The sequence below is a fragment of the Schistocerca serialis genome, chromosome 10 (genome assembly GCF_023864345.2).
Source record: "Schistocerca serialis cubense isolate TAMUIC-IGC-003099 chromosome 10, iqSchSeri2.2, whole genome shotgun sequence".
NCBI lineage: Eukaryota > Metazoa > Arthropoda > Insecta > Orthoptera > Acrididae > Schistocerca > Schistocerca serialis.
Genome location: NC_064647.1, coordinates 187,167,577 through 187,189,719, shown reverse-complemented (window position 1 = coordinate 187,189,719; position 22,143 = coordinate 187,167,577). Strand labels below are relative to the sequence as shown.

The 22,143-nt window shown below is 38.1% G+C and overlaps 1 protein-coding gene across 1 annotated transcript in view; it reads right to left on the bottom strand.

Annotated features, from left to right (window-relative positions):
- LOC126424664 (thyroid adenoma-associated protein homolog) overlaps positions 1–22,143 on the bottom strand; it is a 249,010-nt gene that overhangs the window by 20,260 nt on the left and 206,607 nt on the right. The window contains 3 exon segments of the mRNA XM_050087394.1: positions 49–199; positions 1,394–1,678; positions 11,664–11,845. Coding sequence (XP_049943351.1) covers positions 49–199; positions 1,394–1,678; positions 11,664–11,845 — 618 coding nt within the window.

Genomic DNA, 22,143 nt, shown 5'->3' with positions numbered 1-22,143 from the left:
ACATGACAGAAGTTATTGTAGCTACCATATTACTCAAACTGGACTTACACGGAAGCCTACGATTCTGTTCTGGGAAGATGAGCAGACCACGGTATTTGTACAGCAGGTACGCAGCAGTCCTCCTGTTCTCTAGTCGCTGACTACCAATGGAGTACTTCATCAGCAACGAGCATAATCCTCTTGTTACATTTGATGGCACCTGTAAGGGAACACACAATTTAATAATATTGGAATGTACACTGAGGTGGCAATAGTCAACACTTGTGTCGCCCATTCGTCGGTGCACCTTGCAGCGACTATCGTTTCTTGTGGCTGCTTTGCGACGTACTGACCTTGCTTTGGCCCCTCGCTCTTTGGATGACACCACACTATCTACATTATTTTTTACAATAGTGATGGATGATATAATGACACAAGTGATAAGAGAGATAGAATGCAGATTAGAAATGTTTGCTGATGACTTGATAATGTGGAGGAATAATGAGGAGGAAGTCCAGAAGGAAATAGAGGTATTGGAATAAGTTGTGCAATAATATGGCCTAAGATTCAGTACAAAGGAGTATGAGCTGGTGGTCACAATATCTGAACACAATACACTTACAGTAAACATGACACTGGTTGGGGAGCACCTGAATACAATTCCCTGGAGACTATAACACAGGAAAATGGAAGAAATGACAAAGAGATAAGTGAACAAGAAAGGTATATTGATATCGTAATAATAAGTGCGAGAGGAATGATGAAGGAGAAAGTACGAAGGTGATCTAGTAAGTGTACTCTATACCATTCTGTCATACACTGTTTAAACCTAGGGCACAAAGGACAGGGAAAAAAGGTAAGGGCTGAGCAAGTGAGGTGAAATTTTTGAAAGGAAGACTGGTGTAAAAAAATTTTGTAAGATGAGAAATGAAAGTATAAGGACGATAAGACATGAGGAATCCCTACAAGAGGAGACTGCGGAAATAAAATTAAAAACTGCTTGAAGAAAATGAAGGAGATAAGGACAGGAGACAGGTGGGAAGGCTGAGGGGCAAGCATCTGGAAGGGAGAAGAAGGTTGGGCCAAAGAACCGGTGAGAATAATGGGGAAAGTGGAGGGGATTGTGTTGTACACAGACCCTGCCAGTGGCAGAGTGGCAGGGAGTTGTACAACACAATGATGCCTGAAATTTCGGCCACTATCTTCCAGTCATCAACAGAATGAACCAAGAGGAGGTGGACTCTGCATCTCTAGGTTCACTCCACAGATTCCCAGAAAGTACATCGGCCAAATATTGTTGGAAGAGATGGAATTTACATGCTACATATTTAAAATATAACGGATTACTCATTAGGATGCAGAACACTGAAAATGTATTTGAGGTCGGTCAAGATAATTTTTACAGCACTCTCACCTGCACTGCAGCAGCCACCAACCCCGAATAAGTTGCCATGGCAGCCGCAAGCGCGGCCCGTCCCGTGGCAAAATGGTCCACGCGCGCGACATCGAGCAGCGTGATGGTAGCAGCGAGGGCGTGACGACTAGTGGGGGCAGGTGGGAGGTGCCGTAGCACCAGCAGTGCTGCAGCACGCGTCTCATCTGGCGACTCCCGCGCCCTCCGCCGCGTCGCCCTCCCACGGCCTGCCGGGATACCCGCAAGCTCCGAGATGCGGGTGGCAACTGCTGGCCAGCCACGGACCTGTGTGCAATACTGAGGTTCACTCTCAGACATTTGGGAGTAATATATTTTACATGGGGATGGCTTAAAGGTGTTAAATATTTGAAGAGACCATATTTAAGAACTGCCAATGAAATAAAGCTTTATACACTACCAGTTTTGATCAACCAATAGGTGTCAGGTACCCTGTATAGTAATGTATAGAAAACACACAGGATATGTTTGACCGTCTAACTATCAATGTAACAATGTGTGATGATAATCATCACATATCTTGCATTGATAGTGTGTCAGCCCAGATGTCCCTATATTTAGCTGATGAGTTGGTGTCATCTGTCGTCAGCAGCTGGCAGTGCAAAAAAGTTCTACTTGCCAGACTGCAACTGCTGAGTATGTAGTCTGAAGAGGCATTGGCAGAGAAAATACAACATAGTGATTTTGTGAAAGTTACTGACTGGTTTTCACAAATGGGCTAGTTTCAAACTTGGAGGAAACACAGTTCATTCAGTTTTGTATCATCAACAATATCCCAACTTATATTACTCTAGTATACCAGCAAGAAGTAGTAAACAATGTAGGAAATTCTAACTTTTAGGTGTGCATTTTGATGGAAACTGGACGTGGAAAAACTGTACATTTGACCTGCTAAAACATTTAAGTTTGTCTATTTTTGCAATAAGAATAAATGCCATTCTTGGAGATATAAAAATCAGTAAGTTAAGTTATTTAGCATATTTTCATTCACTGACCTCTTTTAGGTGCAACTCTCTTCACTTAGGCAAAACATATGCACTGCACAAAAGAAAGCAGTCAGAATTATGTGTGTTCACATATTTATATCTTGCAAGACTCTCTACAAATAGCTACAAATTTTAATCACAGTCTTACAGTACATTAATTCATTTACGAATATCATTATCAACAATCTACTTGAGTTTGAGAGCAACAGAGATATTCAAATGGAAATAAAATGTGTCACACAGAGCAGAAGTGGTTTCAAATGTAAATTAAAGATGTTTCTCCTTAACAGCTCCTTCTATACCAAAGAGCAGTTATAGAATAGGAATAAATAGTCATTTTTGCAGAAAAAAAACCTGTAAGTAGCAAAGTCTCCCACTGTGTTTTTTGTCTGTATGTGAAGGCTAACCTCAGGAACTGCTTTAGGGATTTTGCTATGGTTTCCGTTTACAGATAGACTGAATCACAGGGAAGGTTTGTCTAAGTAATTTATAACTGCTATGCCAGACAAGTCATCTGGACATACAAGGTGTCATCAAAAATTATGGTGAATGAACTTTTTAGCAGCAACTGCTGATGCTACAACCATATGATGTACTTCTGTAACTTTGAAGACTGTTTACAATTGGTACCTGTGATTTAAAAGCAGAAATGAGTTAGTAGAAGATGAACGATGTTTGGGACGTAAATTAACTTCAAAAACATAAGGAAATGTGGCAAAAATTGTTTTTTTAAACAGTGAATAACTATTCAAGAGCTTAATGAAAAGGCTAGCAACTCACATGCACCTGTGAAAAGCATTTTAACTGATAATTTTCAAATGAGAAGAGGGAGTACAAAATTAGTTCCCAGACTTTTGAGGGACGAGCAGAAGAAAAATCATATGTCAATTCGCGTGGAGTTGAAGGAGTGCAATCATTTGGACTGGATTTGATGGCCAAAATTGTAACTAGAGATGAAACTTGGGTCTCATGAGTGTGACCCTGAGAGGAAAGTTCAGATTCTCAATGAAAACCAGTGAATCTCCTTGCCCTATAAAGACAAGTCAGTCAAAATCGAATATCAAAGTCATGCTCATTTTTTTCCCAATAGTGAGGGAATAGAGCAATCAGATTTTGTTCCAAAGGGAACAAGTGTAAATGTCAAATTTTACAAGGGTGTACTGCAATGTCTGCAAAACGATGTATGAGGAAAGAGACCAGAAAAATGGGCGAACGGCTTCCTTCTTCATTACGACAATGTGCCGTGCCACACCTCGCTTTTGAATCGCAAGTTTTTGGCTGGAAAAAGTGCTCCTGCCTGTCCACATCTGCCTTACTCACCAGATTTACCACCCTGCGACTTCTGGCTCTTCTCAAAAATTAAAATATTGCTTGACACCATTCCTATCATTGAGAGGATCACAACGGAGTTGCTGAACGCCCTTCCAAAAGAAGCCTTCCACAAATGCTTCCAGTCATGGACTCAACAATGGGATAAGTGCATTGCTAGCCAGAACAGTAATTTGAAGGAGATTAAATCAAGTGCCATGTCAGCTTATTACTTTGTTGCTAATAAAATCATTCAACATATTTTTTGATCACACCTCATAGGTAGGTAGTGTTGCCTATGTGAAGCCAGGGTCAGCTGCTAGTACATATTGTTGCTTTGACACATTCCACAGCATAATGTTTATCGCAAATGTGATGTATGGTAAAATTAAGTAAGTGATCACGTAAGTAACCAGTGCAGATGCTCACAGCCCTTGAGTATGTACTTGGATTCCCATATTGAGGGGTTGAATTCCTATGATTTCCTCATCTTTTTGTTAGTGTGTACCTTGAATCATACTTCCTATCACACTGATGACATCTATGGAACACACTGTTAATAAATGAATGGAAATATACAGTCAACAACAGGCAAGATCTACCATGTTCATATTTATGCTGTACATAAATTAAACAGTTTTGTTTATTTCGCCAAACCAGAATACAAGAGATTTCGAGGTCATAGTAAAATAAGATGTTTATTGTATATCCTCCACCAGCTGTTAATGGATTCACTGACAAGGGAAGGGTGTGGGAGGGGTCTCGCTGATTTGGTTTTAACTGTGTTAGTAGAAGCCCACCTTAACTTCCTAGAATATCTCACCTGAGTGTGCTGTATGAAATTATAAAGATTTTTGAGTAGAGTGTGAGGAATTTTTTTTAGCAACAATGGTCAAGTCAGGTGCAGGGCGCAATGGCTACACTGATGCAATGCACCAACTCGGGCTCAATTCTCACTGCTGCTGTGTTTTTTTTTTTTTTTTTTTTTTTTTAATTTTATTTACTCCTTGCAATGTTAAACTATTAATTATAAAATTTTAAATATATTTAAACTGTTCAATTAATATACATAAAATTAACACATCAGTATAGTCATGATTAATTAATGCATTTGAACAGTTAAAATACATAATTGGGTGAAGTTTTCAATGAAAGTAAAACTTCCATAATTCTAGCCATTAATTATCTGCTTTTATTTATTATTAGAAGTTACATCACATTTTTATAATTATCAATGAAACATTTAAAACATAAATATTGTTCACACAATGCACATTTTATGAAAGCAAGAACATTTTACCGAAATACACTTCATTGGAAAGCTCATCTCACTCGAATTTTTAAATGAATGACTTTCATCTGTCAGTTTTGATGCAAGCCAAGCACACAAAATCACTGAGGTGACAACAAACTGATTCTGCACCATCAAATGTGTTTTAACTGTGTCTTCTCTTGGCAATAATTCTCATTGTTGTTGTTGCAGCAATTCAGTAGCACTTCGTAGCCTTTTAATTATATTATTGACTTGGTGGTAGAGACATACATCACAGGGCTGGGAAGAGGAGTACATTTGGGCAGAATGATCTCCATAGTACACATTACCTCACTTTCAGCATCGATTAATGTGCCATCGTGCATCATATGCTTGGCCGCCCCACAAATCCACCATCACAAGGAATTTTTTTGCGGCAATGTACGGTTTTAATATCATTTCCAAGAAATCTGAATACAGCTCTTTTGTTAGCTTTCCTGACTTGCAGCAAATAATGACAGCACTCCTAAATTATTTTTTTAATTTCTTGAAAGTACCAGAATTTGAGGATCAAATTTATTGCCAACTATTACATACATAAAAATACAGAGGTTGACAATTTCCCTGAAGCAGGGAAATTACTATGCTATGTAAGAGTTGGTGGTTTTGGAAAGATTGAGTTTTTTCACCAAACTGATTTTAGCATCCTTGTACTCCAGTGTCTTGTTATACATTGATTCATGAGGCTGAAGTGTGACATCATATGTCTTGTCTGTATACAAAACTCCTCTGCTGCTTCCATCGTTTCTTCCAAAGAGGCAAAATCATTTTTGCCAATGAATTTGACAAACTTTTGCTGTCTTACTGAATGTTTACATTTCAAGATTTTTACCCAGGTACCACTAGCAAGAACCTGAAATTTATCTGACAACTCTGGAAATGCGCTGCCGTTACCTATTCTTATAATGTTCTCATTGTCACCTATTCCTAACAGCCTTATGTACCCTGAAACATTGCCCATGTTTTGGTGTTGATGAATGCAATTTTGTCATTTCTAGTGCCAGTTTGTTCTGTTCCTTTCCCTTAAATCTGAAGACTTTTTTTCCTATTTTGTGGTTGGGAATCATGATTTTAATGATGGAATTTCCGTTTTGCACGAGCATCAGCAAAATTGATGACTTTCTTTTATCTGCCAAGGACACCAAAGTACAAGAGAACTATTTGTTAGGATTGTAATTAATAGTCGTTCATGTATGTACTTGAAGAAGGAATCTGTTACAAATAAAATAGGACTGCATATAGTAAAAGTGTATGAGCAAAGAGAGAGGTTGGTACATCCTTAATGTCCCTCACAAAGACAGAGGGTCAGAGAGAGAGAATGAGAAAATCCACACACCTCTTCATAAAGATTTTCATCATCATATTCAGTGTATAACATCAAATCATCATCATTTACTATGATATTATCTTTCATAATTTCAATAAACTGATCTGCAGATCCTGGAGCCATACTTATTGCTACAGGACATATGGATGCAGGAAGATTGTCAGTGATCACATTTTATAGGGTTCAGCAGGGAAAAATGGAACCCTTATAGAATCAGTTTGTTACCCATCTGTTACAATGCCTTTTTCTCAGGTACGGGCCAGACAAATCAAGTTTAAATTTATGACACAATCAAGGTCTATGGGCCTTTAGGGATGTGAAAAATCTGAAGTCAATGCAAGTAAAAGGTACAGCTATTTATGTCACATATTTTGATACTTACAAAGTCACCCATCAAAACCTGTAGGGCACTTCCCGTTGCACTGTATAATGAATCCAGACCTATTGGAACTTTTGCTCAGTTAACCAACTATACTATATTGATTTACTCTCATACTTCAATGTCACACTATGTAAATTAGCTGGCAAGTAATTAACAGCAAATGCTGTTAAAAGAAATTTATGTTATTATTATTATTTTTACTATTCAATTTCAAATGCAGACAAAACATACATTTCTATTTACACTTTTATTTACTTTACTATCGATTTGTAATCGATACTGCAACACAGTGGGAAGTTTCCAGTTTTTGTATGTGCAACATGTGTAACCTCTGTTATTGGATATTATTACCAAAAATCTTCACATCATTACACACTTTCAAGAGGCATCCTATGAGCTTAATCTTATATATATTGTACAAAAATGAGAGTTGTTATCTTAATATTATTTTGACTTATCTAATGTTCTGAAACAAACTGCTTGTCTTATATTATGTTTTATGTGATGCCAATTGAGGCAGTATTGTCCCGTCAAGCCCAGATTGTTTTCAGATTTGTATATACTGTTCCTAAGTTGGTCTGAGTTAATACCCCGAGAAGCTCTTTGGAAATAACACAAACAACAGTTCTTATGTGTCAATGTAATATTTTGGATTTTGTGAAAGCAAGTATGAATTAATGCAGAAGGATAAATAAACAATGATTTTTAACAGAAAAACTATTGACTCAAAGCTTGGTCATTTAAGGACCAGAAGCTCATACATGATATTGCACATGTTATTTCGCTGTTGGACATAGTCTTTTGAAAGTCAAGTGAGCTTTCTGTATTTATGTTTGATGCACTATCTCTTCGACTTACAAATACATTGCTGCACCATTATTTTCATTTTATGTCGTGTCCACGAGGCTTAAATCTGAAAAAGCTAAATCGAGGTTGGTGCATGACGGAAACTGTGAAATTTGGCAAGAAGCAAGCAATACAACTAATGGAAAAATATGAAAACCCTTAATTTGTAATTATATCACACGAAAAAGAATATTCTGTCTGTCTGTCTGTTCAGCTGTTAAGACACCTTTTTCTTCAGGAATGGGTGCACGTATCAGGTTGAAATTTGTGTCACTGAGGTCTACAATGCTTTGGCTGAGTATAACATTTAAGGTTGGAAGTCAATGCAATTGAAAGATATCACTATTTATGTCACATATTCTGATAACTTGCAAACTCACTCATAAAAACCTATAGGTTACTTTCCAATGACCTATAATCATGATATTTGGCAAGAAGCAAGGTTTTGCAGTACAAGTAAATGGAAAAAACCCAAGATTTACTAAACTGTAATTATATCACATACACTGAGGTGACAAAAGTCATGGGGTAGTGATATGCAGGTATACAGATGGTGGCAGTATCACGTACACAAGACATTAAACGGTAGTGCATTGGTGAAGCTGTCATTTGTACTCAAATGAATCGTGAATATATTTTCAACATGACTATGGCCACACAACAGGAATTAAGAGACTTTGAACATGGAATGGTATTTAGAGCTACACATATGTAACATTCCATTTTGGAAATTGTTATGGAATTCTGTATTCCGAGATTCACAGTGTCAAGAGTATGCCGAGAATACCAAGTTTCAGGCATTGTCTCTCACCACGAATAATTCAGTGGCCAACAGCCTTCACTTAATGGCTGAGAGTGGCAGTATTTGCATAGTTGTCAGTGCTAACAGACAAGCAACACTGCGTGAAATAACAACAGAAATCAATGTGGGATGTATGATGTATGTATCCGATAGTACAGTGTGGCAGAAATTGATGTTAATGGACTATGGCACCAGACAACTGATGTGAGTGTCTCTGCTAACAGCACATTGCCTCCAGTGCCTCTCCTGGGCTTGTGACCCTTTTGGTTCAACCCTAGATGACTTGAAAACCGTGACCTGGTCTGATGAGTCCCAGTTTCAGTTGGTAAGAGCTGACACTAGGGTTCGGGTGTGGCGCACACCCCACAAAGCCACGGACCCAAGCTGTCAACAACGCACTGCACAGGCAGGTGGTGGCTCCATTATGGTGTGAGCTGTGTTTACGTGGAAAGGACGGGAAATCATTTCAAAAATCATCATCAAACGTTGTAGTTCTGATATTTTCACCACTGGTAGAAAATTCCTGTTGGGTTTCCATGTTCCAATAAAATTATAAGGTTTTATAGAAAATCACAGCAGACAGGTGATGAGACGCTGTTCACAACTGTAAAGATCGATGGAAAAATGTCGGGTAACAGGCATGGTAAAAGCTGCCTACAGGGGTTTGAAACAGCTGCCAGAGCCACGTGCTCTGAAAGCATGACACAGAACATAAAAGGGATACAGTGCAGGTGTGACAACAACAGAACATTGCTACTGAAGGACAATAGAAATCACAAGCTGTCAGACGTGTTATTTGAAACAATTTCTGTATAAAAATGTTAATTAATTAATCATAACTAAATCAAATGCATTAATTTTACATCTATAAATTGAGCTGTTCAAATATATTTAAATTTTGTAAATAATAGTTTAACACTGCGAGGAATTAAAAAAAAAAAAAAAAAAAATGGCAGCAATGAGAATTGAAACCAAGCCTACAAACCAACAGTTCATCTGACTGACCACTGTGCCACACCTCTGATTTATCCACTGTAGCTAAAAAAAAAATCCCTCACGTTATACTTGAAGGTCCTTATTTTTTTCTCTGACCCACTCAGGTGAGATATTGCAAGAACTTGAAGGGGGCATTCATCTATTTCTACTCTCACAGTTTCAGCCCACACAGAGTCCCGTCCCACACCCTCCGTTTGCCAATTTCCCAATTTCTAAAATTTCTAAAGTCATACTTCACGTCATTTCACACTGAAGAATGCTCTTTTAAACCCCCCCCCCCCCCCCTCCCTCCTAATCATCCTTCAGTTCCACCCAAGTGATTTACATATCTACTCCCTCAGTGTCCTCTGTTCTTTTATTATATCTTTCCAGACATGTCACACGAGTAGTATCATTACCAGTTAAACTGTTTGAAAAGGAAGAAAAGAGAAGGGCAGTAAAGTATTGAAAAACTGAATTACAGACTCAGATCAAATGGCTTACAGCTAAATACATTTGAATACATTATGTAGTAACTCATCAAAGGTTGTGTACTGCACTTGAAACATGGCAGAAGAAGTGGAACAGAAGGCTACTGTTCACTGCATAATACTATAAAGTCTGCAACTGTTAAACACATAATTAAAATATTCAAAATATTAAATCAATTGTAAGATACACTCCACTCAAAGTAAGAACTAACAAAACCACTGGTGCAGATAAGCTAGGCATTCACTAGTTTGCACTTTCAGATGGTAAATCTTATATTCAGTTTACTGGGGTGAATACAACAGTGTGCTGATAAGTAATGCCTCTGCATTTCTTATTCTGTTTTCAATATCAGTTGAGATATCACATGTCACGCATATTACTCGGTCGACCTTCCAGCTTCACTGATGGAAGTTGCAACCATCTGCCACCAGAGGGCTCCAAATTCTAGCACATAACATGACTGTGTGTAATGTAACTATGTCAGTGTTTGAGAAACAGCTTGTTATAATTGAGTTTCTAACCACAAAAAACTTCATCCACACATGGACTATCCTCCCCTTCAGCATGTTAATGCCAGACCACACATGAATGCTGTGACATCTGCAACAATCCGATGCCTTGGGTTCACTACCATCGATCATCCTCCTTACCATCCCGACTTGGGCCTATCCAATAATTAAGAAAGCTAAGATTTCAACCTGATAGTGATGAAGCAGTAAAAGGAGAGATGCGGTTGTGGTTCTGTCAAGAAAGTTAAACATTCTACAGTGATGGTACAACGAACTGGTCTCTTGTTGGGAGAGCTGTGTTTGCTGCTAGGTGACTATGTTGACAAACAAATATGTAGTCATGAGGAATAAGGAAATAGAATGTTAATATTTCTTTTTCAATTAGAAAAAAGGAGGCATTGCTTTTCAGTCTGCCCTCATATTTTTAATCTCATATCTGCAATTTAATAATTCTTCAGTTAACTGTTGCCTTCCGTTTCATTGACCAGAGAGAAGTGTCCACTGTCAGTGATTCTCCAGGCATGTTCAGCTGTATTTCCACCCAAGTGCTGTACGCATCCACTGGCAAGTTTATACCTAACTCTCCATGCTAGTCTATCCTGGGCAAGTCTCTTCATCTCTGGTGGCTATTACAACCACCCATTTGAATCTGCTTACTGCATTTGAATCTTGGTCTCCATCTAAAATTTTTATCCCCTACCCTTCCCTCGATTACCACATTCACAATTCCTCGATGACTCAAAATGTTTCATCAACCTACTTCTGCCAAGTTGTGCCAGAACACTCTTTTATTCCTCTTTTGATTCAGTGCCTCATCATTAGTTACCTGACCTATGTATTTAATCTTCAGAGTTCTTCTCGAGCACCATATTTCAAAAGCTTCTGTTCTCTTATTGTCTGAACTGTTCATTGTCCACATTTCACTTCTGCGTAAAACTGCACATAGACAAAAACTTTCAGCAAAGTCTAACTACTACTTAAATTTATGTTTGACGTTGACATATTTCTCTCTTTCGGGAAGACTTGTCTCTTACAAATCTAATTTTTTCAGCACTGCTCGATTAGTCTGTCAACACACTGTTTAACTTCTGTTTATGTTCATCTCAAAGACACTGTTCATTTCGTTCAACTGATTTTCAAACAATTTATACGGCACAAAATGTTAATAAACATCACCGTCTGGGCAACTAACATCCTTTTCCTCTGTCCTCACCACAGCAGATGTTATTAACAGCAATGTACATTAGGTGGCATGTGGTCCGATGTCTACGTTCTCGAGATAACATCTGTGCCATTACTGTACTGACACGTACCTCGTGGGCTGACAGCTTCACAGGGACAATTTCAAACTCCAGTTCTTCCTCATTTTCCACTTCGTAAAGGTAGTCTTCGAATACATTCCGTAGCAGGAAATTCAGAGTGACTTCGATCACATCGTACGAGGGGTGGTTGAGCAGCCGGAGAAGAGTCATCTGGATGTCACTGCTGTCCAGCACTGCAGAGGGGGAGAAGGAAAAATATTTTACAAACATTCTCAGCGTACTATACACTCCACGGTGTGCTAAGTCGGTGTCATTCTGGGTGACGCCCTATCGGAACTTGCTGGCTCAGACTATCACACGGTGGAGTGTCACATCCTGTAGTTTAACTTCTGGGGTCATACATAATTCCCCTACTATGCTAAAGAAAAACCGATCCTGGACTATTACATTTATTTATTTTTGAATAAATGACAGTAATATGTTTTTAATCATGACCGGTTCCAATCGTAGGAGGTCATGATTAAAATTGTGTTACTGTGATTTGTACTGAGATGGAATTTTCAGTCACATTGCTGTCTTCACCACTTGAGCTACACAAGGTAAATACTTATGTATAAAAGAGATTTAATAAATCTTAGGTAATTACAATTTGGAAATGAATGTGAAAAGGTTGTTCTCATTCAGTTTCATATCTGAAGGAAATTATATGCAGTTATTTGCCATAGAAGAAAATTCTTCTTTAACTTTTAAACACAATAAATACCAAAGATCATACACAATACAGAATGTAATCTCACAGTCAGTCAAGATTTGTATAGGCTCTTTAATTTTGTAAGCCTGCAAGAGCATATGATAATTTTGCACTCTAAAATCTAACATCGCCACCTAAATGCATACCCACTTTATTAGAGCAATACAAGTGTTTCTCGTACACTGTTTCTTTAGTCAAACTGTCGGTCACCGTGTCACACTTTAATGAACACAAACTTGATTCTTGTCCTAATAATGTTTTTCCCTGAGAAAGTGGAGACAGATAACTATATGTTTAGTTCTCAGATGATTGCAGTCTGCACATGCCAGCTTTATTGTACTTAGATTGTTGCAGAGTATGACTAGTGCATTATTTCCTCATCAACTGAGTTCAGTCTGTAGCTGCTGGAGCCACAGAGCATCCTCAGCAGATGACTTTGTCGCTACTTGATCTGCTACTATTTGCTATTCACACAAATTCCACAAAATATTGTCTCTCTGGAACAGAAAAAAAGTATCCAGTAAAGGATCTCCTATCTGTAGGATCATTGGCCTGGTCTGTATCACAATATACAATTATTTCCATTAAGTCTTCTTTAGTGAAATATAGTTGCAGATCCTTGGTACCCTGAAGATAACTGAGAACCCATCTCACACTCAGCCAGTGTCGGTTCTGTGGAAGATTGCAGTATTGACTTAAACTTGTTTACAGCGTATAAAATACCTGGACTTGTCACTTGCCTGTAGGGTATGTTGTCTCTTTGTCTCTTCTTTCAGTACAATTTCATCAAATTTTGCATTTAATTAAATGGGAGTTCAAACAGATTGACAGTCTAACGTTCCAAAGACACCCAATACTTCAATAACATGATTCTTTCAATCTAGCTTAATTATGTCCGTATCACGGTTTTGCATTATGTTCACACAAACATTGCTTCGCTTCACCAGTATCTTTCATACAGAATTTTATTTCATTTCTAGTATGTTTCACTGAAGGTTAGCAAAAATTAGTATAGTCTACCCACACAGTGAGGAATAACATTACACTAGTCTGCATTTTAAAACTTTTTGTCAGATGACCTGCTGAAAGTAGGTGTTCTTGATTCAATTTTTTATGCTGATTCTAGAAATAAATGTCATTTTTGTCGATCATGTCAGGTTTTTACACAAAATAAGAAATAATATTTTGACGATTTTTCACTTCTGAGCCCACAAATATATTCTAACACCTTTTCACACAAGGTGAGTTTTTAATCAAAACATAGTTAAAAAATGAAATACATTTAAAAAATACTCCTCAGAACTCATATAATTTGTTTCATGACTGCCTTGTTGACAAGAATTTTTAAAATTTCTCTTCTTTGACTTTCTTGTAGATCCTTCTACATGGTGACTGTCCCTCTTCAACATCCAACAGTAGTCAGCCATCATAGTCATTGTCCAGTGCCACTGGTACCTTCTCTCCATCTCCTTAACATCACGGTGAAAATGTTCACACTGCTCTTCAATATAATGTCCCAAATTTTCCGGAAAGTACTCGATATGTGAGTGTAGAAAGCGGACTTTCACACTCATTTTACAACGCATATTTTTGAAATTTAACAACTTTTTTCAACAGTGGCCTTGTAATTACGATCTTTGTTATTCCATAGAAAGTTCTCAGTGACTGATCGGAAGGTGGTCATGCACCTTTTTCTGTTTTTTTTTTTTTTCATTGTCTTCTCAGAATCTCCATCCTTCATCAATTTCCTTGAAAACTAAAAAAAATTCCAGCTTTTAATATGTCGTGTGGTGAAGGGAAATTTCTTGGGTGCTTGATGCAGTGTCCATCCTGTGGTAGAGCTTTTACAGATTACTTCATCAAGCCCAGTTTTATATGTAGAGGTGGAAGGAAGACTCTTTTTAGTTTTTGTTTTACAAGTGGTTCGTGCAGGATATTTTTAGCTACGGGTACAAAATTTCTCCGCTCTGACCAAACTCCCACACTCCAATAGCTTTGTCTTAACTGACTGTCCCATTCGCATAGAAAGCAAGGCATTTTTTGTAAACCCAGCTTATTGTCCCAATAGTAATCTGATAACTTTGAAGTCACCACAGATAAGCCAAGGGTGTTTCTCATACTGGATACTTGTTAAGAGTATCTTCACGTTCTCTTATACGTCACTTTCAATTGAACTGAATGCGCCACAAGAATGGACCCATACACATTTCCATTATGCAGTAACACGCCTTTCAGGCTCTTCATTGGCAAGTCTAGAAAAGTCTCCACTTTGTAGGCTCACATTCAATACCACACTAGTGTATTAAGTCATTTATGTTACTGCAGTAAACCAAGGACTCATTCTGTGAGAATAAATGAACTAATTCTCTCTCTTTATGTCTATACCATAAGTAATGCATTCCTGGTTCCAGAAGATTCTTACTTTTTAACCAGAGCCAAGTGGTTCCGCAGATACGTATGAGAGCATTAAGTTCACCCTGAGAGAAAAGTTATGAATGCAGTTGCATTCTGGCTGGTGGACATCACAATCATCTTCGGTAATTGCATCAACTTCATTTTCTTCTTCATCTTCTGCCACGTTCTCTACAACAGTTGGAGGAAGAGGTGCACTCAGATCTTCTCCATGTGCAAACTGCTCTAATCAATGCTTGGATACACAATTTGTCTGTTATTTTTCAAACTGCACCCCTAAACATTAACTACGCAGAAGTAACAGTCATTAAGGTGATTTTTTAGGTGCTCTCCACACCACTGGAATTACAAATGGCATGCACGTTTTCTTTCCCTCCGTCCAAAATCTTAACCTTTCCACACAATAACAGCAAACTCTCTCCGATACCCAGCCCTTGTCCTGTTGCTAGGAGAGTACAGAGTAGTCATTCAATTCTCAAAACCATTTTAGTTCACGAACATTTTGAAACCTGTTTCAGGACTCCTTGCCACTGTCTGAGTGAATGGTTTTTAATTTCTTTTCCAGTTCATTTTTTATTAGGTTTCTGTCTGATAGCTTCCATTGGACCACACATGTCAGTGTGAATAAACTGTAATGGTCGTGAAGCTCTTGAAGAGGCATCACTGAATAACAATCCAGTTCATTTCACTTCAATACGTGTTATCCATGTGACAGGTTCTTTACTATTAGCAGGAGATAAATTTACACCCTTGGCATGATGTGGTAATTTATTTACATCTTCAAAATTCAAATGTCCCATTTGGTGGCACCACAGAGTAACAGAATCTAAACTCATTTTAGATTAGCATTCATTTCTCTGTGTGTGTTTAGTAAATACAAATAATTTATCAATGTTGCTCAACACACAAACATTCTCTCCCTGTTTTATACACCTAGGAGCCAAAACATTATGACCACCAAGCAGGTAGCTTGTTTATCCATCTCTGGAACAAAATACATCACTTCCTGCATATCAGGCATCCGTAGGTTTTTGGAGGTATGTGGCACTAAACGTCTATGGGCCGCTGATTTTCGTATCCAGTGATCGTGCATAATAGCGACCCAGATGGGTTCCATAGGATTTACATCAGATGAATTTGATCACTGAGACATGAATGTGAGTTCACTATAATGCTCCTCAGAAACCTCTGTAACACAGTTCTAGTTTTCTAGTTCAGAGACACGGACGATTGTACTGCTGAAAGGTGACATCACCGTTGGGGAAGCATTGAGTGCATTTAGTGCCTAGTGATAGTTTCACTGCCCTCCTACCTCTTTCTGCAGATGCTAATGACAGTAGCACTTGAACATTTGACCAGCTTCGCCGTTTTCGAGGTCCTCATTCACAGGCTCGGTGTAGTAATAATCTGCCCTTTGCCAAAGTCGCTTATCTCAATAGGTTTCCCCATTTGCAGCCTATATCTTCACTGGAGTGATTCCCTGCCTGTCTCTGCTCTGCTTTTACTTTTGTTACTGTGTCATTTGGCCACAATGCCACCATGCGGCATCAAATGTTGTGGTAAACAATGGTTATAATGTTGTGGCTTATCAGTGTACATTCATCACTATTCAGTATAAGATTGACATTCCCATACTTTCTACAGGAAGTGGAGTCCTGCTGGTAACAGTATTGGTACATATCGGTGGGCTCCATACCTCATACAGCCTGTCACAGCGACGTCTTGTGTGCACCATATTTGAATGTGAAGCAGCTGTAAAAGCTACAATGGAAGTTTCATATTCTTCAGATTCAGCTGATGTCCTTTTCTGCATTATGTGGCGCTGTGGGGCAATGTTATCATATTCGTTGCAATCGAAGCACTGTGGTCCCTTATTGCCTTTCGCAGTGTTTTGCTTCTGCCTTTGTTTTCCTGGAACATGCCTTTTTCCTTTGAATAATAATACTCACTCTGGGCCTGTTACTTCTTGCAAAAGCTTTAACTGAACTGATTTTTAATCCTGAGCTTTCTATTTTCATTATCATTGGTTTATTTAAGATAAAGTAGCCAATGTTAATGCTCCAACCCATGCAGCACTGATATCGAGAAATTCATTAATTTATGATCAGTTGACATGATTCCGTTCACACAATCTTCAATACTTATAGATGATTCCAATGAAGTGGTAGTAAGGACCCTCAGAAGTGCCACTGCCCTGTTTAAATCACTGTCATGGAAAACTTGCTTCAGTTTCTCGAAAACATCCTTGGCTGTAGACGAATCTTGTCTGTTCCTGTAATTGATTGGACGAATAATAAAATCAGCTTCAATCTTGTCCTGACTTCTTTCTTCAGTCCAAGAGTTAATCATGTTCTAAATATGCCTGTACTGAGGAATTCCAACTAGCATATTTATCATGCCCATTAAGTTTCTGAAAGTGGAATTGATTTAGACTGTAACTTGACATCTATATGAAAAAATATGAAGAGTAACAGACCACGTACATGACAGTTGAAATTATGTTGTTTGTGCAAACTCAAAAGACACATTGGAGACTTTTAACTGGTATTTTGATCATTATTACAATGGTAACTGCAAACCACTTCACAAGTTTTCTACCATGAAGGAAATTTTATGCAGTTATTTGCAACAAAAGAAAATCTCTCTTATCTTTTAAACACAACAACGGATGATACACAATACAGAATGTAATCTTGCAGTCAACGAATATTTATATATGCTTTGAGGAAACTGTACTATAATTTTCCATTCTAATACGTAATTATGCTGAACAAGTGAGGGATGAGAGGAAAAGGGATTAGCACACTTTGTTGGGAGTGGACCACTGTTGTGCCAGTCAGAGCGTCACATTTAACTAATGGCCAGTGGTCACGAGGAGATACTGTCATTTTGTTCCCATCCCCTTCGCTCACTATTTGGTCATCACATAGTGCAAAAAATTTACTTTGCCAGGTTAACATGTTTCTTCAAGCAGTGTAAAACACAAACAGTGAAATAATGAAATATTTATAAAGTCACAAAAGGAAATAAGATATGTTGGCATATTATGGAAACATCTGACAAATATTCAAATATTAGAAGTTTTATTAGAATGAAACAAGGATTAATAGACCTATGCTGAATCTACCAATGACCATAAAAAATTTAAACAATTTCTGAAGTTGAACACTATCTCAGTCACTGATAACACTAAAGCAATTCTGTGAACAACAAATGATTTAAAGCTAGTAAAAATAATAATAATTTGCCACTGACAGAATATTTTTTTAATATATAAATAATACACTTTGGTGATCTTGTAAAGCTTAACAAACAAACCACAAAAAATGCTGTAGCAGATGGAAAGTTAAATGCGAGTATAACAGTCTGAATGATATCAGAAACTGAAAATAAGTAAAATTCTTAATCAAATTTTCTATGTTTATTTCAAAACTATTTAGTTTTCTTCTATCACATACAGTTGTTTTTTTTGTAATTGAATACAGTTTACTTTCTTTTTAGTTACAGGAAATATGTAAGAACAGCAAGCTAGGTACACGAAAATGCCTCCTTCTTACGAGTGTTGTAGCCAGGCAAAACAAAAACAATGAAATGTACACATTTGGCAAGATAAGAGATATTTTACTCCTGAGACTAAAGATATCTTGCCTCAACACTTGTAGGGAGGGAAAAAAATAAAAATTGCTCCCACCACCATATGTCAAACTAGGCTTCATGAAGCACCTACATCTACATCTACAGTTTGTGGCAGGAAGTACTTGTATACCCCCGTCACTTCCCCTCTATCCTAGTTCTGTTGCAAAAGGTTTGTGGGAAGAAACACTGTAGAGTGGAAATGGAAAATTTTCCAAGTGCCATTTTTCAAAAACTTTGTTCTCGGTGCTGTTGTGTCCTTGGTATTCTGATTCATGTCCCTGGACTTGATCCAGGTGCCAAACCATGGAGAAAGCCTTTCAAACATGCATTTGTAGATGGCACATTGTCACTGTGACAGGCTGTGCTTCCCTCTGGAGTTCCACAATTTAAAAGATGTGGGAAACGTATTTTGTTGATTATAGATCTACTAGTTAAAAACACGATGCAGTATTTCTGTACTTTTATTTCTGCCTCAGTATTACTGGCACTTGAAACAAAAACTTGCTCCTGCTAATGTGTCAAATACTGACATGTTTGAATCCAAAGCTATGTACAAACTACAAGCAGATTTTTGCAAAGAAGGAAACAGCAAACAGTCACTGTTAATAATGCTATCTATTTACACAAATAGCACTGTTAACCGACCTTGAACTGACAGGTTCATCTTCTGACAGGTATTTGTGTTTATATTACATTTACTGTGGTTTGCAGTAGCTGCTGACTGTTTTCTTGCAACAATTAATGTAAGCAACAAAAATGTATTATAAACATAAACGGCCACCTGAAGATGAACCTATTGGTTTGTAACAGGGATGGGATTATTTGCGTAAATAAATACTATTATTACTAGTGGCCGGTTGTTTTTTTCTTATTTGCAAGAATCAACTAGTAAAAACTTTCTTATTGGTGCCTAGAACCAGTCAGCCATCTTGTATGGAACTTAGAAAGTTCTTAATAAACTATTTATTTTCTAATTTGTCTATTTATTGTGGTGATGGTGTGAGTAACATAACTGTATGGTATCAGAATAATTTCTCAACCTTTTGGAGACAAATCAGTTATGTACAAAAAGAGATACATTGTTTTATATATATATTTCTAGCAAATGCCAAATTTGGCACTAAGAATGTTTTCCATTTCCTCTCCTCAACTGTTGGTAAGCCTCCAGATGGGATCAAATCTCTCCAATTTAACCTTGACACTGTTTTTGCGAGACATATGTATTAGGAAGCAAAATATTTGCCAACTCCTCTAGAAAAGTGGCCTTTCAGAATTTTAGCAGTAAAACACACTGCAATGCAGAACTCCTCTCTTGCAGTCCGACCACCAGAGTTGCTCTAACATCTCTGTGGCGCTTTTCTGTTTACTGAATAAACCTGTAATGAAATGCAATGCTCTTCTCGGGACCTTCTCTATTCTCTCTATTGATCACATCTGGTACGGATTCTTGACTAGCAAACAATATTCAAGTATTAGTCAAATGACGGTTTGTAAGCTACCTCCTTTGTGAATGGAGTACACTTTCCGAGTCTTCTTTCAGTGAATCTCAGTCTGGCAGCTGCCTTACCTTTTGGCATTGATCCACTTTACATTGCTTTGTATGCATACTCCTACACATTTAGTGGATTTGCCAGCTTCCAATGATTGTTCTTCCATCGTGTAGTCATACAACAATGGGTCTTCCTGCTTATTTATGGGCAAAACATAGCACTTTTTAATATCGACCCCTGCAATGAGAGTCAATTCTCCGCTCGTCTTTCTGAATTTTGCTTCAATTTCCTAGCATTGCGGCTCCTCTGTATACGACAGCATCATCCGCCAAAAGCCTCGCTGGACATAGTATGTTGTCCATTAGGTCATTTACACGTGATGTGAAAAGTAATGGTTCTATAGAACTTTCTTGAGTTATGCCCAAAGTTATTTTTATGTCAGAATATTTGTGTCCATTGAGAATGACATGCTGTGTTCTGTTTGCTAGAAAATCTTCAGTTCAGTCACGCAGTCCAATATTCCATACACTCAGGATTGTATCGAACACCTTTTGGAAGTGAGGAACACAGCATCAAATTGGGTGCCAGTATCTCCTTCTTTCTGAGTCTCGTGGACAGACATCACATGAACATTGTTTATGGCAATTGTGTTGATTCCAAAAGAGATTTTTTGGAAATATGTTTCAAAGTTCTACACCTGCCTCATGTCAGAGAACAGGACCGTATTTCTGTTTGTCGACCTTTCAGAAAACGAGAATGACCTGCATCTTTTTTGAACCACCGACACCACCCAAATCAGAGGTAGCGAGGTAAAGCTTGTCAACTGTGCCCAACACAGCACCCAGCTGTTTACAGGCAGTGGCTAACTCCTCCTCCATCTGTACACAACAGGTCCAGTACCTGTCCACCTTTATGATGTTTGTCTATCCCAGAAGGAATATAACATTAACTCGAGTAATTGCTGGATGCAATATAAGTGCTACTGTTTTGATACTTATGGTTTCTACTACACAACCTTTCTGCAATATCCCACTTTGTCAGACAAGAGAACGTGAAAGCTGGAATTTCTCTTGGAACTAAATACACAAACTGATGACGAATCACAAATTCGAGACTAAAATGCTTCCACATTACAAACACTGGCGAGAACAAGTTGGAAAATTTCATTAAGTTGGGTTGTCACATCAATCCCAACTCCTCCTCTCACAGACTGACTATTTCCGCAAAGTCTGGAACATATGAGTAAATAGAAGGCAGAATGCTTTCACCAGAACATTAGAGAGATAGAGAAGAGGTACCAAGGAAAATGGAATCAAAGTGTGATGGCTGACTACCGCGGAAAACTGAAAACAGCCAGTAAAAATAAAGGTTTTGCAAGGAAATGAAAAATGACAAAATCTGAATATTGAATGAAACACAACACACATAATGATGGCAAGACATTTTTAGCATATGCTGCAAAATATAAAACAATAATTTTAAAAATATAGACTTTCCTTAAATTTTTTTTTTTTTCATTTTTGTGCTTTGACTACTAAAATTTTTAAAATATCTAACAGTGGAAAGTCCAGAATGGAATAACAACAATATGGAAAGGACAGATTGCTACTCACCGTGAACAGGAGGTGCTGAGCCACAGGCAAGCTCAGTCACAAGCTCAGGGCTGCTAAAATATTAAAGCTTTAGGACAGATAGAAACCCCCCCCCCCCCCACACACACACACACATACACATTCACACAAGCACAGCTCACACACAAATGACCACTGTCTCCAGGTACTGAGGTCCGACTGGCTGCATCTGACATGAGCATCAATCTGCTGGGTGGGCGGTAGGTGTAAGAAGGTACAATGGTGTGAGGAGGGGGAGGGATGGCAGGGTAGGGGTAGGGGTAGGGGTAGGGGGAGTGTGTAGGGAGATGGTGGGGGCTGCTAGAGTACATGCCGGATACGGTGGCCCAAGCGCAGTGACCACTTTTCATCCCACGCACTGGGTGAGTTTATTCCTTTGTTCAGAAGGGGAGGCCGACAAATGGTAATCCCCTTCTCACTAGTCGATGAGGACAGAATCGAGGTGCATATCCTGAAATTTTTCTCTCATACAATTTTACAGAAACCGTTCAGAAAAACATTTCATTTTTGTGTTAGTTATAGCTTTCTGTCAGCTTAATTTTGATGTACCCATGATTTTGTTAATGGTCATAGTTACTGCGATATTTGCATGTAAGACACTGCACGAAATT